At 40.8% G+C, this 18,358-nt stretch overlaps 1 protein-coding gene across 1 annotated transcript in view; it reads left to right on the forward strand.

The window, feature by feature from the left end:
- Nucleotides 1-18,358, forward strand: part of Prex2 (phosphatidylinositol-3,4,5-trisphosphate dependent Rac exchange factor 2) — a 281,271-nt gene that overhangs the window by 244,591 nt on the left and 18,322 nt on the right. The window contains exons 36-37 of the mRNA XM_075971371.1: nt 7,422-7,488; nt 7,722-7,912. Coding sequence (XP_075827486.1) covers nt 7,422-7,488; nt 7,722-7,912 — 258 coding nt within the window. The remainder of the gene's footprint in view (nt 1-7,421; nt 7,489-7,721; nt 7,913-18,358) is intronic.

Genomic DNA, 18,358 nt, shown 5'->3' on the forward strand with positions numbered 1-18,358 from the left:
GTGTGTGCAACTCAGTATAATGGAGATAAGTCGGTTTATTTCAGAAAAAATATTCTCTAAATATCTCGTCTGAGCTGGGTTTCATGGGACTAGTATGATTTTGTCATCAGAAAGGATGAAGAGGGAAGTCCAGGAGGAGAAAGCAGGGCTCAAGAAATGAATGATGTGTGCGCAGAGATGACACGTGGGATCTGAAGAAGATAGTGTGCTGAGCAGCCAGGATGATGGAGTTGCACTTCAAACCTTAGGTCCTGAAGAAGATTAAATGAGTTTTGAAGGCAATAAAATAAAATCTATGCTCTCCAGAGATCGTCTTCAAGATCAATTCAATCTGACCTAACTATGGTACCCAGAAAGAATTGGCACCAATTTAATATTTAAAAAAAAAAAACCTCTCATGGTTTTAAACCTTAAAGAGTTATTCCTTGAAAATGTCATCTAACATGTTTGAATTTCTTAACATAATTACTGAATGAACTAGAATGATTTTTAAAGTTGAAATACTACTTAATTTTACGTTTTCCTGGCTCAAATGCACTTGTTTGTGTGACATGATACCATTGAACTTCATTATTCAGAATGCCCTCCTTCCAGGAGGCATGTGCTTCTCACAGATTCTTTTCTGTAATGTTGGAGCACGGGACCTTCAGGAGTAGTTTAGCAGCAGATGCTGTCCATAGTGTTATGTAAATATGTTAGGCACAAGGAAAGTCTGTCACCCTTGCAGATTCATAAATGGGAGAATGAACGTCAGTGAGGGAGTGTTTGGGCAATGGAGAACGGGACGCTGATGGAGTCAGCTCTCTGCAGATTCTCAGGAAGGAAAGGAGAGAAGTGGGTCTTCCAACAACAGTCTGGACCAGTGAGGTCTGTGTCCGTGACCAATGTGGCCAGTCATAAAAGTGCTAGTGACCCACATGTGCAATGGCACACTTCTCTGTGGTCATGCACACGGTCTGTCTTGTTAACCTTCTGGCAGCTGATTTTGCAGTGTTCAAGTGGAATTGAAGCTGAAGATTGACCACTGACAGTTCTCTGGCAACTCTTACCACAGAATTCATTATGATAGTCAAACAGGACCCAGGCAAACCCAAGACTGTCTCAGAGTCAGAATTTCTCTTCATCCAATTGTCAGCACTGCTCTCAGTGATGCTCGGACTGTGTTTAAGGTCATGGGTGAGGGCTGGTGGGATTCAAGAACAAATTATCGCTCTCCAGATTTGCCACTCAGTGTGTGTCCTTTAAACATCTGTGGCTAGAGATTGAACGTACATAATTTTTATTTGTACAAGTGTCCAGTGTTTTTTAATAAGATACATTAGAAAATTATTTTCTATAATTTAAGTGCAATGACTGTCCATCAAGTGCAATTTAGTAACAATACCAGATATCCAGTCACACCTGTACTCAACGGTAATAGTAATGCATCTAATCATATGCATGGATGACCAAATGACTTTCCAGTTCTTTTTGAAATAAAGAGTAAATTCTAAAAGTCAAAATACTTGTAAAATGCGCAAAAGCAACTTGCTACGATTTATAATATCCTAGAGTTTATATGTGTCAGACCAAATGAAGAATCTTGCACATGACATGATTCTATATAAATATATAAATATAACTATATAAATTGACCGGTAATGTCATGGATACTGATCTGTGGGAAAAGCAAGAATAAAGCAGAGATCTTGGCTGGAGAGTGCCCTTCCACTTTGTCATAAAATGCTAGAGACACTTGTGCCTTCATCATCTCTCTTAGAAATTGGCTCTTCTCCAATATGCTCAGGTGTGGGGGGAGGAGACTAGGCTGGCCAAATGAGAAGATGTCACTTTTGTCATTGATCTAACTTCTGTGTATCCCTCAAGTCTAAATCAATTTCTTTAACTCTTTTCACCCAGGAAGTTGCACTGTCTCACTTTGTGGGAAAAGAAATGATCATCTCTCGAGAACAGCTTGAACATGCTGAGCTAGGAACTAGACTTTTTACCCATTTGAGAGTGCAATATTGTGATTAATTAAATTTAGTACTTAGCTTGAATGACTACATGAACTAATCAGTGTGTCCACACTTGTTTTCATCCTCCTGTGGAAGGAAATTCCCCACTTCATCCCTAAGGTCTTCTTATACTGCTAAGTGATCCTTATCGTTTCTGGGATCCCTTGCAGCTCTAAATTTCCACATGTTAGAAGTCACATATTTCTTCCTGCTCATTACTACTGTAGCTGGTAGTTGAACCTTTCTTTTGAGATCTCTGCACTCCTTAATAGATTATTGAAGATTTCTTTTGTTTGACATTTTGTTTCCTTAGAGAGTGGATCTGCCCACTTTGCCAAAATTCTTTCCTCCATCTTTAATTGAACCCACTCTTTAGGCATATAGGCTCCATCTCCCCCATGCCTGTTATGTTATTCTTTGTGAAGCTTCCTCTTAAAATACTTCTTACAGTAGTAGCCTGTCATAATCCTATCCAAATCCAACTCTTAAATCCTATTCTTGGGACCTTCTTCCTCCAATTTATCCACTAAGTCTTTGGACTTACCTTTTATATTTGCATCTTCTTTTATTGCAAATACACCTATTATTGTCTTCTTGACAATGGTAGGCAGACAATGCCAAGTTTACTGTAGTTATTTGATATATAGATATCTATATGTCATATATTTCATACATATATGAGGCTAAGTCAACTTAAGTTCAGCCTTTGTTGAATTTTACTTTCACCTCACCGCTTTCATTGGTGTTTCATTCTCAGAGGCTCAAACACGAGGACCATACAAAAATCTCATTTTAGAAAATTAAGATAGTGAAAGCTGACATGGGCCAGCGGGAGAGGAGCTCACTGCTCAGCCTTTCCAAATCAACATCAAAGCTTTTGGAATGGTCTTAATAAGATTTTCTATATTCAGACCCAGGACCATGACTTCATTGTTACTCACCTTAGAAGCATCATAAATGACATCAGCTTTGGCATTAATCCAATTTTACCATTAACTTTCTCCATAAAATTTGATTAAGAGGCATGGCAAGGCTTTTGTAATTAAGGAGAGTGCATTGGGAAATTGTTTTCCGTCCACGGTTTGTCATACTCTGACTGGTACTGGAATTCACTGACTACCTGTTAAGTGAAATATCGGGCCGAACAGCCTTTTATCTGATGAAGAATTCCTAACATGGTTTTCACCTCAAGTCTCAACTTTCATCCTCACCAGTAATTGACTTTTCAGATTTGTTGACTGCGCATATAGGAATGTTGAAGTAGCTAAGTAGTTCCTGGTGATCTTCTTTGGATCTCTTCAGGAATCAGTGTACTTTACAATAAATACATTATTAACTCTTATTAATAGTAGTTGTTGATTAACTTCCATAGCCGTGCATTGCTGATTCTTCGTAATTGTTCGTTTTCCTTCCATTATGGATTAGAAAGAGTTAAGTACAGGCACACATCTTCATGAGTCAAATGTTCAACTCTGAATCTGCAGGGACTTTTATCTTGTGAGAGTGTCTTGAGTCGTGAAGTTTTGATGTTAGCTGATTTTCTTTGTCAGTTCTGCTATATGGCAGTTAGTCAAGTTTCTAAATGGTATTAATTGATGTGTGCCACATTTGCAATCTCTAAGTTACTTTGCCTGAACTTCATCAGCTATGAGTTATTGCTTTAAATATTTTGCTGCATTGATATTTGGAGATTTCTGTAAAGTCACTCTGAAGTGAATTTAGTAGATTTAGACCATTATGATTTAACCTGCTTTTAAGAGGCAGAGTCAGGATCAACTTTTTTTTTTCACTCTCTCCTTTCTTATGTTACTGGAGATTGAAGTCAAGCTAGCATTATGCATGCCAGGGTAGGCAAGTATTCTACCACTGGATTACAACCCAGCCAGAATGGGTTTTGTTTGTTTGTTTGTTCAAAGAAAACACTCTCTTGGAAAGAAGGAAGAGGGCAGCCATGGCATTGGCATCCTTTCCTAAGAAGGAAGAGGGCATCCATGGTGCTGGCATCCCCCCTAAGAAGGAAGAGACCAGCCATGGCACTCGCACCATCTCCTAAAAGAAGGAAGAGGGCAGCCATGGTGCTGGCACCGTCCCCTAAGAAGGAAGAGGGCAGCCATGGCGTTGGCATCCTTTCCTAAGAAGGAAGAGAGCAGTCATGGTGCCGGCACCGTCCCCTAAAAAGGAAGAGGGCAGCCACAGCACTGACATCTTCCCCCAGAGCTGTTTCTCTTAGACAGCACTAATCGTTTGTGGACTGCTCTGATAGAACACATTCTCCTAGCTGACTTGAGATGCAGGAGACCTCCACTTTCCACTTGGCTGAGCCATTTAGAGGACAGATTCTTTAATCTAAAAGCAGTTCTTTTCTTTTTTAGGTCAAAGCTTTATTTGTGTAGTGACAAGAGGATTATCTAGATTTCAAATCCATGACTTAATTTTTATTTTTTAAGATGTTAGTTTAAGTAATAAACAAAATAGCTGCAATCTATTTTAGGTGGCCTCAGGGAAAGAAGGATAACGTTGGTCTTAATTTTATCTTTTTAAAAAGATTTTATTTTTCTCATGTATATAAGTTTGTGACTATGTGTGGGTATATGCACATGAGTCCAGGTGCTTGAGGAGGCCAGAAAAAGTTGTGAGATCCCTGGAGCTGGGGATACAGGCAGATGCAAGCTGCTACATGAGAGAGAGAGAGAGAGAGAGAGAGAGAGAGAGAGAGAGAGAGAGATCTATGCATGTTTATATGCACATGCAAAAGCACAGGCAGATTTCAGAGGGTAGCTTTGTGGAGTCAGTTCTCTCTGTTCATCTTCATATGGGTTCTGGGAATTGAACTCATATAGTCAGTCTTACTTGGCAAGTACACTTACCTGTTGAGTGATCTTGCTTGTCCAAGTCTATCTTTTCATATAACTAACCCCCCCCCAAGATATCCTGACTACTGTGTGCACTTTTAGTCACTGTCATCAATTAGACAACTTCCATTTGCACATCATAAAAGCATGCACTTCATACACCAACACCGTGCCACCTACACAATGTTGACATTGGGGCCCTGAGTCTAGGCAGTTTGCCCTTGAGCTTTGGTTCTTTCCTTCATCGCATCATGCCTTCTGCCCAGGCACACTGGAGGAAAGGCATTCTTGGTCAGGGAGGGGATCTGCCTTGGCGGCAGCACATCTGTTCTAAATTGTAGTTTTCCTAGATCAACAGTGAGGACAATGTCTAAGTCACAGCTGATTTCAAGGTATTATGTTTGTGTGGCCACAATGGACCTGAAGTGGAAAGCATGAGTTAGAAGCTCTCCCTCTGACCCGATAGGTTCTGGAGCTCACAGAAATGGCTAGGGCAAGTTTTGCAGGACAGTGCCAGGTCACATAGGCAACTCTATGTGAAAGTTCAGAGCCAACTTCATCCGTTGGAACCAGGAATAGAAAACACATCTGTTTCTCAGGGAAAAATAAAACTCTGCTGCCCACCCTGTTTGAGACTGTCACTCAGGTGATGCTAGATCTGAAGATGACAGAAGCAGAGCCACTCCACTAGGAAGCAACCACTCCCTGGGTCTGCGATGTGACTAACTCAACGTCTGTAAGATGGAATGCTCAAACCTCTGACTGCAGAAGCCAGAAATGTGGATCTTAGCACAAAATGACTTTGGAGTTATTTAAGAAAGAAGTGTAATAATTCAGTTATATAAAAATAAAAAAACCATAAATTTAAAATATTTTCACTTCAAGTAAAAGCACATATAATTCCATAGGTCATGAAAAAACATAACTCTGAGAAAGAGAGTCAGAAAAATGGCCACTGAAAATAAATATGTCCTAGAACAGTGGTTATAAATCTTCCCAATGCTGCGACTCTTCAATACAGTTCCTCATGCTGTGACCTTATATGATAAAATTGTTTTCATTGCTACTTCATAACTGTAATTTTCCAACTGTTTTTTAAATAATAATGTAATTATCTAATATGCGGGATATCTGTTATGTGACCCCAAAGGGTTGCAACCCACAAGTTGAGAACCACTATTCTAGAACCATTTGGTTCATCAAAGCAACCAAGAAAAATATGCCTGGGATTCTGAAAGTATGACAAAAGGATATCAGCCACAAAGGCTGTAAACATGGATATGGAAAATGAGAACGCCTCTTCTCTGGCACCTCTGGCTGCAGCCGGTATTGTGATGGCAGCCTCACTTGTGAGCTTATTCCAGAGGTGTTCTAGGGAAAGAGCCATCATCAGCACAGGCAGGAGAACAGAGGAGGGTGTACTACAGGAGGATGGCTTTGACCATCTTTGTGATACTTTATTTACGTAATGGTGAAACAGAGTACAAAATGCCACAGTTTGTCAAAGCATGGTAGTGTGTCTGTGGGTTTTCATATTATACTAAATATGGCCTTGTATTGCATTCCCAACACCTGAAGGGTTGGGCATAGTGATACGTGGATGAAACAGCCAGGTCAGTCGCTGGCAATGCATGAAGCTGTATGCTCACATCCTTCAGTGGCTCTCAACTTCTCATCAGGACCCACAGGTCCCATCTACCCAGTCTGTCCTTTCTTGTCTCGTGGCTGGATCTTTGCCCCTAGCTCAGCCCCTGATTTTTCCCCTCACAGGATCCAAGCTTTATTTCCTTTTTCTTTGGGAGCCTTTTGGATGACTGCTCTCTCCTTGAGGAAATCTAGGGGAAAGTTTAAATGATGTCTTTGATTTTGCTCTTGGTTTAGTGGTGGCAGTGCAAACTGACTCCTTGGCTCCATGGCATCTTCCTGGCAGTTGAGTGGTAACTGTGGACTATGTCACTGTAATCTAGTCCTAGGCTAGACACTGCCTGGTGTTGGGTCATCCTTGTATTCATGGCAGCGTATTTGCTCACGACACTCTACAGGTGCTGTCTGCCAATACATCTCAGGAGGTCAGACGGAATTCTAGTGAGCAATAACCAACTTTTGGTTTTATATTGATTATATGTAATTCCTTTAAAAGAGAAGCTTAATCAGATTTTAGGAAAAAAGAAACTAATTCTCAATAAGAATGAATGTAATTGTCATTTTAGAAGTTGCTCTTGTCTAATCTAGTTTGTAAAACCTCATTGGTCCATGGTGCTTCATTTTAAAAAGTAGACAACAAATGAGGCTGCTACTAATTATGGGAGTAGCACTAAGGGGAAGGGGTGCCTGTGGGTCCCAGTCTGCATGGCAAGGTTAGAGGACAATTTCCAGAAGTAATTTTTCTCCTGTGAGCCATCCTAACAAAAAATGAATAGCCGTTCCCTTTGCATAGCCCTGACCAACCCTGTCACCAGGGCCTTTGCTCATTTACTGATCTTTAAACAGCAGTTTTTGGAAATCAAACGTCTTCATGTATTTTATGTTCTTTGTTTTCTAACAAAATACGGTTTTCTTTGGACTCTTTCAGGGCATTCTACTTGGACAAGTCCAATTCACCTCCAAACGCCACATCCAAAGCTGCCTATGTCGATAAGGTAAGATGGCAATTGTGTTTATTGGTGCAGTGTTGCCCACCTGCTTCCCTTTTAATCCTTCTGTTTCCCTCTTGAGCAATGCCTGATTCTAGAGATTTGCAGTGCCCAATGTGTTGCCTCCGTCGAAGATGGTGTTTTACCTCGGTCATCTAAATGCTGGGACAGCTGAACTGCACGCCACCTGAAAAGACATCCGAGAGTATTGAGCTCTGTGGTTTTCACTTTCCTTTTAGCTCATGAGGCCCCTGAATGCGTTAGACGAGCTCTACCGGCTGGTCACCTCGTTTATCAGATCCAAACGCATCGCTGCCTGTGTGAACACGCCTTGCGGGGCCTCCGGAGTCGGTCTGCTGTCGGTGTCCTCGGAGCTGTGCGACAGGCTCGGAGCCTGTCACATCATCATGTGCAGCAGTGGTGTGCACAGGTGTGTGACGTCTTTGCACGGTTGACATGGTTCTTGTCCTATAGTTAATGTGACTGGACTAAAACTAGAAATGTTCAAGGACTCAGGTGTATTTGGGGTACAATTTGAGATTTTTCTGGGTTGGATTCTTGCGGTTTTAGTAACTGTAGATAAACCAATGATGTAATCCCCTATTTGTACCAGAATAGCTCAGACTTGTATTCCTCTCATGTTTATATTACCATATTAGTATTTTAGGTACAAAATGTGTGTCTTTCTTATTCACTGTAGGAATTCCCTTAGTTGGAGTTAAACTCAAATAACTCAACACCACTTTTCTCAGTTCCTCAGTTCCTCACATCCCTAGAGCCAAAGTGTCCTGAGACTGATGTTCCTTGGGCTAGACACTGCCTTCCTCCAATGGCCAGCCAAGTGATGGCCCAGGACCTCACATGATACAGTCAATGCGTCATGATAAATCCTGCCAACTGTGCTGTCTGGAGCAGCCAAGGCGGGTGCATCAGACTCACCCTCCTATGGGAGTGAGCATCCCCGTTCAAGTCCCACTTCATCATCGCCTGGGCCTCTCTTTTATTGTGGAAGTGAAGCCTTACAGATGCTAATGATAAGGTAGAATTGTAGTCTTCCCTTTAATCTGAACAGGGAGCTTGACTGAGCACAGGATATACTTTCTTAGTACTAGGTCTTTAGACTTTGAAGGTCATGGTCACTTACTTATTCACATTTATTTGATCCTTACTCCATGCAAAGTGCTGTAATTGGTGCTGTGTAACATCATACAGGGAGGATGTTTATTTTGGAGACAAGCATGAATAGCAAATGGGGCAATATAACAGTGATTAAAATTAGTAATACTAACAAGGATGAAAACACAACAAAACTAACATACAAGAAAAGTATTACTTAGGAAATCCAAAACTAATGAGTAGGATTCGGAGGGGAATTGATCTTTCAGAGCGTCAGGTCTGGAGCATTCCATGGAGCTGATGTTGAACTGGGATTAGAGCACAGAAAAGGGAGGAAGGCCATTCAAGGCAGCAGCCTCTGCAGTCTGTGTCATTTCATCTTGATGGGATACGACCAGGGTCTAGCTTTGAAGCTCAGTATAGCACGATCTTAAGTTTGAAATATGAGTCAGTTTCTCAAGGCATATTCTATAATGTTTTTACTACCAGAGAAATAATTTTTTGGTAACTTCCTGTCAATTCAGGCTATAGCCATTCATTCACTCATGATTTGACCTATGTGTGTTCACTGAGCACTGGTTGGGTGTCTACACTGCTGGGTTTACTGTATTCAAGAAATATATGGATTTGCATATAGTGTACATTGCATTGTGGGAAATGAATGATGAAGAAAACAAACAAGTACGCTCTGCTACAGGTGGAGCAACACCAAAGAATGGAAGCCAGAGTCAGCATAAGAGAAGGGTGTGCTTTCTGAGTCAGCATAAGAGAAGGGTGTGCTTTTGGAGTCAGCATAAGAGAAGGGTGTGCTTTCTGAGCGCTAGGCAGGTCTTCCACGACACAGGAAAGGAAGATCAATTTGGTGATTTGCTTGTCTCAAAGACAGAGCCTCCCAGGCACCAAGAGAGGCAGAACAAGAATCTTTTGGTGGAATATGCCTGCTAGGTTCAAGGAATGGCAAAGAAAAGAAAGAAAGAAAGAAGAGAAGGAGGAGGAGAGAAGAAGAAGAAGAAGAAGAAGAAGAAGAAGAAGAAGAAGAAGAAGAAGAAGAAGAAGAAGAAGAAGAAGAAGAAGAAGAAGAAGAAGAAGTTGCTTTTCATGGTTGACCCAACAAGATGGTATCACCTTGACTTTCTGTGTTTTTGCCTTCCTAGTTCATGCTCACAGTTAGCAAAGGACTAGAACAAGCAGGCAGACACTTGTAACTTTGTATCTAGAAATGTGTACCCTTAGCCTCTGTGTGAAGTTACTGCCAGCAAGCATGAGCAAATGTCCAAATTGCTTTCACAGACATTCCATACTTAGAGTTTGATGGGTGTTGTATGAGGCCAAGGCCAACATTACACAGCTATTTCACAATTTCAATATTCATTGATTCTTGTGTTAGAATCATAAGTAGCATTGAAATATTTGTAAAGTATGATTTTCTCCATTTTTACAATTAAAGATCAGTAATGGTTTGGATAATTTACTTCAGAAGATACTAAACTTTTGTCAGGTGCTGCATTTAAATGAAAATTGTGTTTTATTTTTATATTATTCAGAATAACAAGGGACTTTCATATAAACTTTACTTTTTTTCTGTGAAGGACTCACTTAGATTTTTTTCCCCCAGGAAGATAAAATATGTGCCAATTTACATTGGCATTCAAATTTCCACAGAAGGCTGTTCCTAAAATAATCCTTTAGTAATTCTAATTCAGGAGGCTAGAGAGGAAGCCAAGCAGATCCACATCTGCAGGAAACATTAAACAAGGAAGTCTGCAGTCAGGTTCCTACCAAGAGGACAAATTTAGTGTTAAGCAAATATACAAGATACTTTTAACATTTGTTTTTAAAATAAAAGTGAGAAATGGTCCAACTATATAGTAGCCACTTGAATTGCTTTACTGCATTTTTGTTTATTGGGTAAAGGAGGTGTCTAAATATTATTAGGAGTAAGAATGTAGGTCTTAGAAGGAGATGCATTAGCATAGCATCTACATGTTTAATAATGCATATGCACGATTAGGAGAAAGGAATTTAGATAAATTATAAAAACCCCATAGCACTTAGCCTAGCTTTGTGTTTATTGAAATTTTCCCAGGGTACCAGTTCATATCCCTTGATGCTCAGCTCTTCCTCTGACCAATTCGTAGCTTTCCATTGCCATTGAAGGGACCAGGGTGGGCTATTTTTAAGGTGAGGGCTTGCCTTTTAAAAAGTATAAATATAATTATAGGTGATTTAGTAATGGGAATTTTTCATGCCCACCTCTTCCATGTTGAATCTTCTCCTGATTTCTATCAAGTTCTACACATTTGCACATTGCACTGTTAGTGCATAAACTGTCTTAATAAGAGTTGGTTGTGTCCCATGGAAAGTGGGTGAGTTCGCTGGAATGGGTTGTTACGGTTAGTCTGACCGCTTTGGTTCTCTGGTTTTTTTCCCCTTCTACCTTCAGTATGAGATCATGCAACCAGAAGGCATGAACCAGATGGAGGCTCCTCAGCTGTGGACTTCGTCTTCTGTCTCAGTTTTAAGAACTAGATTTATTTTCAATTACCCTATTTTATATATTCAGTATAAGAGGCATATTTTTCCATCATCTGTCTTATGTACCATTTAATGTTACAACTCCTGAGTCTCCCTTCACTTATTAATTTCTTATTTAATTATTACAATCTCTCTTTCTGCCATTGCACATAACACTGGCACAGAGGCATCCTTGTACATGTTGCTGTCTCTTTAGTTAAAATAGAAACATCCTTTAGTTAGAATTACTATGTTAAAAAATTTAAAGCTTTTTGGTTAATGCATTATAGTTCACTCCCCAGAAAGAATTATCCTCAAGAGAACACAAGTAGCATGGCTTATTTTGCCTTTCCTTAACCTTGTCCGGGAAGGGCAATGGAATTCATCTGCATGCTGTTCTTAGTAGAGATGCAATTACGTATCTGGAGTGCTCTAATTTATACTTCTTTGCTAACACGTTAAAGGATTTGCTGTGTTATGAATTTCCTTTTCTACAGAGACATGTGTTACTTTTACTGTGCAGTTACCTGCCTCATAGATGAAGTTATTTTTGTTTTCCAAATGGAACCTTTTAATGGCATTGAATCAGCTCTGTGGCTTTTCGAGTTGTGTTTTGTATCTACGCCAGTTATTTGTTGCAGGCAATCAAAGAGCTTGCCACTGCAACTGAGATCTAAATGTTCCTTGTATTTCTTACTGCAGCATCCTTCCATTTAGTGTGGTTGGTTAATTTGTTTGGGCTCATTATTCCCACCCCTGCTTGACAGCCTCCATTTCTCCTTTAACAAATACAAATCAGTACCTTGCAAGTGTTACAAAGCTCTCAATATGTCTCTTACTGAGTCTACAAAGATCCTTTTCTCTTCTACTTCATTAGTATATGGGAACCCATGAGTAGAAAGCTTCCTGAAAGAGCCCGAGATAAATGTTTACAAATTTTCTAGCAAAGGCAAAGATTCTGAGATCATAGTGTGCCTCTTTAGGGACTCGTCTTTATTCTTGACTTGATCTGATTTTTAGTGGTGATTGATCCATGCTATCAGTCTTGGTGTGGTTGTGCCAGCAAATGGTAAGTAACTTCAACACACGGCTGAGGACTTGACTCGCCTGGACTGTGTCTGATCAAATTCTGTGAAAAGGACCAACCTTTGTTCTCATGATTTCGGGTGAGATTGAATTTCTTTAGGAATCAGGCCCTCCGTTTTTAGCTAACATCCCTGGCCTTTCCTCAGTGGAAATTGGCAGCTAAGCTGCATCATGATCCTCCTCGTGAAGAACTGCCCAGGAGTGTGAGAGGAACACAGTGCATGCCAGGGCCAGCGGCTTGCCATTGTTAAAACACAATACTGATGAACTTCGTTTTGCACACACAATCAGCATCTGATTTTTATTAGTTATAGAATGCGTGCTCGAGCACACACACACACACATACAAAGATTTAGGAATCAAGCTTAAAAGGATCCATTTTCAAAATGTATTTATTAATAGCTTGTTAGGAAGTTGAGAGGCATTTTCCTAGTTAACAGTCCAAGAGCTGCTTGGAGTCCCAGGGTCATCCCCTACCCTATACCCACCAACCAAAGCCCATTTATGTAATCACAGTATAGGACCCAAAGTACTTGTTACAGCATTTGTTAAGAAAATAAAAAATCCAGAAGGTGAAATACAAAAACAACGCCAAAGAAACCAGTATTAGCAATGCCTCCAGCAGAATAGTTTTCATTTCAAACAGAGATAAACAATATGGTGATAAACAGTCACAAAAGCCCTCACCAGGGAACGCCAACTTACATTTCAACAACCACTTTGAGCTTGTGAAGGGCTCTTTCTTAGTATATTCTATTCTGTCATTAACATGACATCAAAGGGCAAATTGACAAATAGGCTCAGATTAGGTAATGTAGATGCTTTGAAAGTAGAACATTCAAGGTAACCTGACTTAGGTAATGATAGCGTCCTGAGAGGCAGACAGCAAAGCGTCATCTGTCCTAACTCATAAAGATATAAAATATGTCAGAGTCTACCCTGGGGTTTCCATAAAAGGTGAGAGCCTCTGTGTGAGACAAGTAAAAAATGCTCCACGAGCAAATAAAAGTTTCAAATGTATCCATTTATATTTGGACAGAAAATACTTTAAGAGATAAATAGCAAGATTCGGGAAGATGTTTGAATTTTAAATCACTAAAAGATGGCTAAATGAAAGATTCTTTCTTAGGGAGAAGAAAAAACTTTACAATTCTCTCATCTATATTCTCAAATAAAGAGGCTCTAAAAGACACTGCTCTGGTAAAAAGATTGGTAGCGCTGCCTTTTCATAGCTCAGGTGTTGATGTGTCTCACACATTCTCATCCTAAGATGTAATTTAAGTATTATGGAATTTTACAGTAAGCAAAGAAAAAGAGATTTCTGCTGATCTGGTAGCCACATAAATAATACAGATATATGTATTCTCTTAAAGTAACAGAGGAAATTAAATATTTCACACATAATAGCAGATTCATGTTTTCATAAAAGGATGAAGGAAGCAGCTGTTTGCCATGTAAATATGTTCACATCTGTAAATGATGCCATTATCTTAATGCCTAGACTGCCTTTACTGGATACAAATCTTAAAAATTAATACATGACATTATTTGATTTTGAAATGCCCATTGTTTTCTTAAGATTAGATGTAGAGAAAGGTTTATTACACAGGGGTTCTGAGAGTGACTTCTTACTGCAAGGATATAGTTGTGACAACAGGATTCTGGTGATGTTTGTAACGCAATGCTAATTAGTTTTATTAAATAAAAACCTGGATATTAGGCATATCAGATATTAGGGGGTGAAAACTGAAAGATCAGAGAAGCAGAGCAGCCAGCCACTAGTTCCATCCTCTACTAAATCCTCAGACCAAATGGGGCAAGATCCTGTCTTTAGGAATCCTTAAACTGAACGCTTGAGCTCCTGTCTCCTCCCACCTTACATCTCTCTCTCTCTGCCAAGCCACATCACTTCCCATCTCCACCTCCCTAGTGCTGGATTAAAGGTGTGAGCCACCACCACCTGGCTGTTTATCTTTTAGACTGATTTAATTTCCTATAGCCTAGGATGTCCTTGAACTCCTAGAGATCCTTCTGCCTCTGTCTCCTCAGTGCTACAGTTAATGGTGTGACACCACTGCCTGGCCTCTATGGCTAACTAGTGTGGCTAGCTCCATACTCTGAATTTCAGGCAAGCTTTGTTTGTTAGAGCACAAACAAAATATCACCAGAGGTGTGGGTCAAACAGGCCTTAACCTTAGTCTATGTAAAATGAGTGCTCTGGCATAACGACTTTTCATCATTAAAGTAAGAAAAGTCTAAGTAACTGTGATGTGTCTAACATTCCCATGTGAGTTCTGGCATCTAAAGGTGGAAGAGCCTGCAATTTTGACATACAAGGGCAATAGAGAGGCATCTCAGCTCTCGGGAGAAAGTGTGTTTTGCCTTCTTGACCTACTGGAACTGTAGCCAGTTAGTTAGATCTTCCCAACTTCAGCCACAGATGCCGGTGTCCCCTAGAATCCTCACAACAATAGCTGGGGCCACAGCTGGAGCAGCCCAACCATATCAGTCAAAGACCAAAGCCTGGGTATTTCAGTAAAGGCAGGTGCACTGTGAAGAATGAATACAAGACTCAAGATGATTGCAGCCCTGTGGCTAGTAGTGGCACGTGCCTTTAATCCTAGCACTGGGGAGGCAGAGGCAGGTGGATCTCTAATTTCAAAGCCAGCCTGGTCTAAAGACTAAGTTCCAGGACAGCCAGGACTACACAGAGAAAACCTGTCTTGAAAAAAGCAAACAAACAAAGAAACAAAACTAAAACAAAACAAGAAGATAACACAGAGAATTTCAAGAGTCTGTGTTGGAAGTTGTAATAGAAGGTGTCATGATCTTTAATGAGAATTTCATGGTTAATTCCCTGTGCAGTCCTGGATACTTGCCCGCTTAAACTCTGTTGTGGCCTTAAGACAGGTAGAGTGGAAGCGGTGGAGTATCCAGCTTAGCGCTGCTGTCAGGATCTCTCCCTAGCGGTTGTTGTCACTCCTGCACTCTGCTTCCCTGGTTGTCATGGGGCTGCGCTCTGCCTGCCCTGTCTTTGCTGATCCATTAGCCTTTCAGCTCTCTGATGATCAAATTGAGATATCGCCAGATTTCACCAGGACTGTCAGTTTGACAAGGACCAAGTGATAATGTTGATAACCTTGCCAGATACCCAGAGGTTGTCTCTAGAAGCAAGTATTGCTCCAAGTTGAGTTTGTTTTGGATTCTTTTTCCCCACCCAAAAGTGTGTTTTGGTGCTTTATTACTAAAGGGGGTCCGTTATATAGGTACTGGCTTTCTGAAATCCCCTTCGACTTGTGATCTTATCAAGCCTTTAATTTGTGACAGAAGCATTCCTAAAGGTTAGTGGGGTGAGAAAGACTAGCAGGTTAGCACCAGTCTTTCCATATTAATCTTGCAGCAGCTCTGACTGTGGAGAATCACGGCAGCCACTCAGGGATTGATCTGTGTTTAACTTACCACTTCTGCCCCCAAGTGTGCAATTTTCCTCGGTGTAAGGTAATGAAAGCAAGGAGGAAAAAAAAGAAAGAGCCCGGCAACAAGAACAAATTGGTTTCTTCAATCAGGTGCTTCGCTCTGCCTGTCAGAGACTTTGCACAGCGATGTTCTGCGCTCCGCCATGGTTAAACACAATTAGAGGCTGGGATGAGTGTGAGCAGTGCAGGAATGGATGCTTCGCACAGAACAGCGCCTTTCGTGCAGCAGAATGCAGTTCCCTGCTAGGAAGGAACATGCCATCCTGTCCGTTTAGTCTCTGTCTTGATTGCTTTACAATTGATACCCCTGAGTGTGTTCCAGGACGCCTTCCCTTCTAATCGTAGGCACATTTTTAGGACGGCAAGGTCTACATCCATCGAGAAGCAATCTGAGCTTCCTGGCTTCATCTCTCCTAAAACAATGCATATCAAATACAATTGCCAAGCCCAAGATTGTGGGTGTTGAATTATGGATGGTGGGAGCTCACACCCTCTAAAGGCATTAGCTATGTGATAGGAATTTCATGTAGCGAGAAGAGTCTTAGGCTTTGAATCAGAAAGGGTTGGGTCCTGTTCCTTACTTGCTATTAAAGGTAGTAAATGATTGCATAACCTGATCTTTTGGAGTCCCCTGGATGAGGCAGCAGTCATGAGTTCCTCCTTACAGTGGGAGTGTGAACACTAAGTGAGCAGCGTACATGAACACCACCATACTGGCAGAGGAACTAGCAACTGCAGCCATTCTGATTGTTCCAATGAGACCTGTGGTTTTGATAGTAAATCCATCCATCTCCTTACTGCTGAGTTATATGAAGCACATCTGACTGGTTTTATGTTTGCTTGTTTGTTTTTTTCGTTTTTGTGGTACTGGAGATAGACCCAGCTCCTCATTCATGCTGGGCAAGCGCTCTGCACTGAGCTGTACCCCCAACCCACATAACCCCAGCTGCTTGAAATGAGTATATCAACCTACCAAAATAGAGAAAATCTGCAGGAGCTATCGGAAGTCACAGTAAGGGTTCATCATGGGCAAAGTGGGGAGGGGGGAGGTACACCAAGAAACAGAGAACACAAAATGCCAGATCTTGTTAGTACTTTTTTTTAGAACCCTCCCTTGGTGCCTCATAGAAAGCCAATGAAAACAGCAAAAGAGCCTCCCTTAAATTCAAGCAGAGGAAGTTTTCATTCCTAGAAAAAAAAGCCATTAGAATAAAGACAAAAGTTTAGGGCATGAAAAGAGGCAGGTGTTAACCTGTGTTCCCTTATTGATAATATAGAAGGCTAATTGTAAAACTTTACTGTGGGGGCTCTGAGGGAGCCTGAGCGTCTCCACCTTCTCTGCATTTGTTCTTAACAAGGGAGCCTCCCTGGGAAGCTGAACTGCAGCAGTTTTTATTCAGAAGGGTGAAGAATAGCCTAAAGGTTAGGTTTTGTTTTTAAATTTATAGTTTTTATAATTTATTTTATTTTTTTAAATAAGAAAACATTCTTTTTTCATTTCACATACCAATTCCAGTTCCCATCTCTTCCCTCCTCCCATTCCCTCCACTTACTTTCCACCTCATCCTCCATCCACTCCTCAGAGAAGGTAAGACACATTGCTCTGGGGAAGGTCCAAGGCCCTTCCTACTAAATCTAGGCCGAGCAAAGTATCCATCCAAAGAGAATGGGTTCCCTAAAAGCCAGTATAAGCAGTAGGGATAAATCCTGGCGCCAATGGCTGTGCAGTCTGCCCCAGCCATGCAGCTGTCACCCATATTCAGAGGGGCTAGTTTGGTCCTATGCCGGTTCCCTCCCTGTCCAGCTGAAGTCAGTGAGCTCCCATTAGCTCAGGCAAACTGTTTCAGTGGGTGTCTCCATCATGGTCTTGACCTCTTTGCTCATATTCTCACTCCTCCCATAGCTTTTTAAAGGAAGTGACTCAAAACAGAATAAGTAGAGGTCGCAAATTCATGTGGAAGCTATACTGTAGCCAGTGAGATTTATTCAAAGCAAACTTTTCCCAGAAGTATTCCTATAAAACTAATTAATCAATATACTTTAATATTTATGTTCCAAGTAGAAAGGAAATTCCCCCAGAAATGTTAAGCAGCAGATAGGTATAGGGGAATAGTGCTTGGAGCTGGAGAAAAGGAAATAAAACCAAGTCTTTCATGTATGTGCTATAAAGGAGCCATTTATTGACTTTGCTAATATCTAGTGTACTTTCAATGCATTTGTCATATTTCTTTTTTTTTTGCAAATCTGTATATATTGTCTTTTATTTTTTTTTATATTTTATTTATTTATTTATTTATTTATTTATTAAGGATTTCTGCCTCCTCCCCGCAACCGCCTCCCATTTCCCTCCCCCTCCCCCAATCAAGTCACCCTCCCTCATCTGCTCTAAGAGTAATAAGGGTTCCCTGACCTGTGGGAAGCCCAAGGACCGCAGATTTAAGGAATGGATCCTTCTTAGGAATAGGTGCCGGGTCCTGACTATAACAAGATGAATCCTTTTAGGCATACATGCATGCATTAAAAAGTGTACACTCAATGCTTGCTGAGTTCCAGGAAGCAGCCTATGATCTAGGAAGCCTACAACCGACACAGAGAGCAGTTCAGCCAGTGGTCACATTGATGAAATCTGATAGTTGTTGAGACTGTACTGTGTGCTCTATGATAAGTAATAAGATGAGTTATT

Source organism: Microtus pennsylvanicus, chromosome 5, assembly GCF_037038515.1.
Source record: "Microtus pennsylvanicus isolate mMicPen1 chromosome 5, mMicPen1.hap1, whole genome shotgun sequence".
In the NCBI taxonomy this organism is placed as follows: Eukaryota; Metazoa; Chordata; class Mammalia; order Rodentia; family Cricetidae; genus Microtus; species Microtus pennsylvanicus.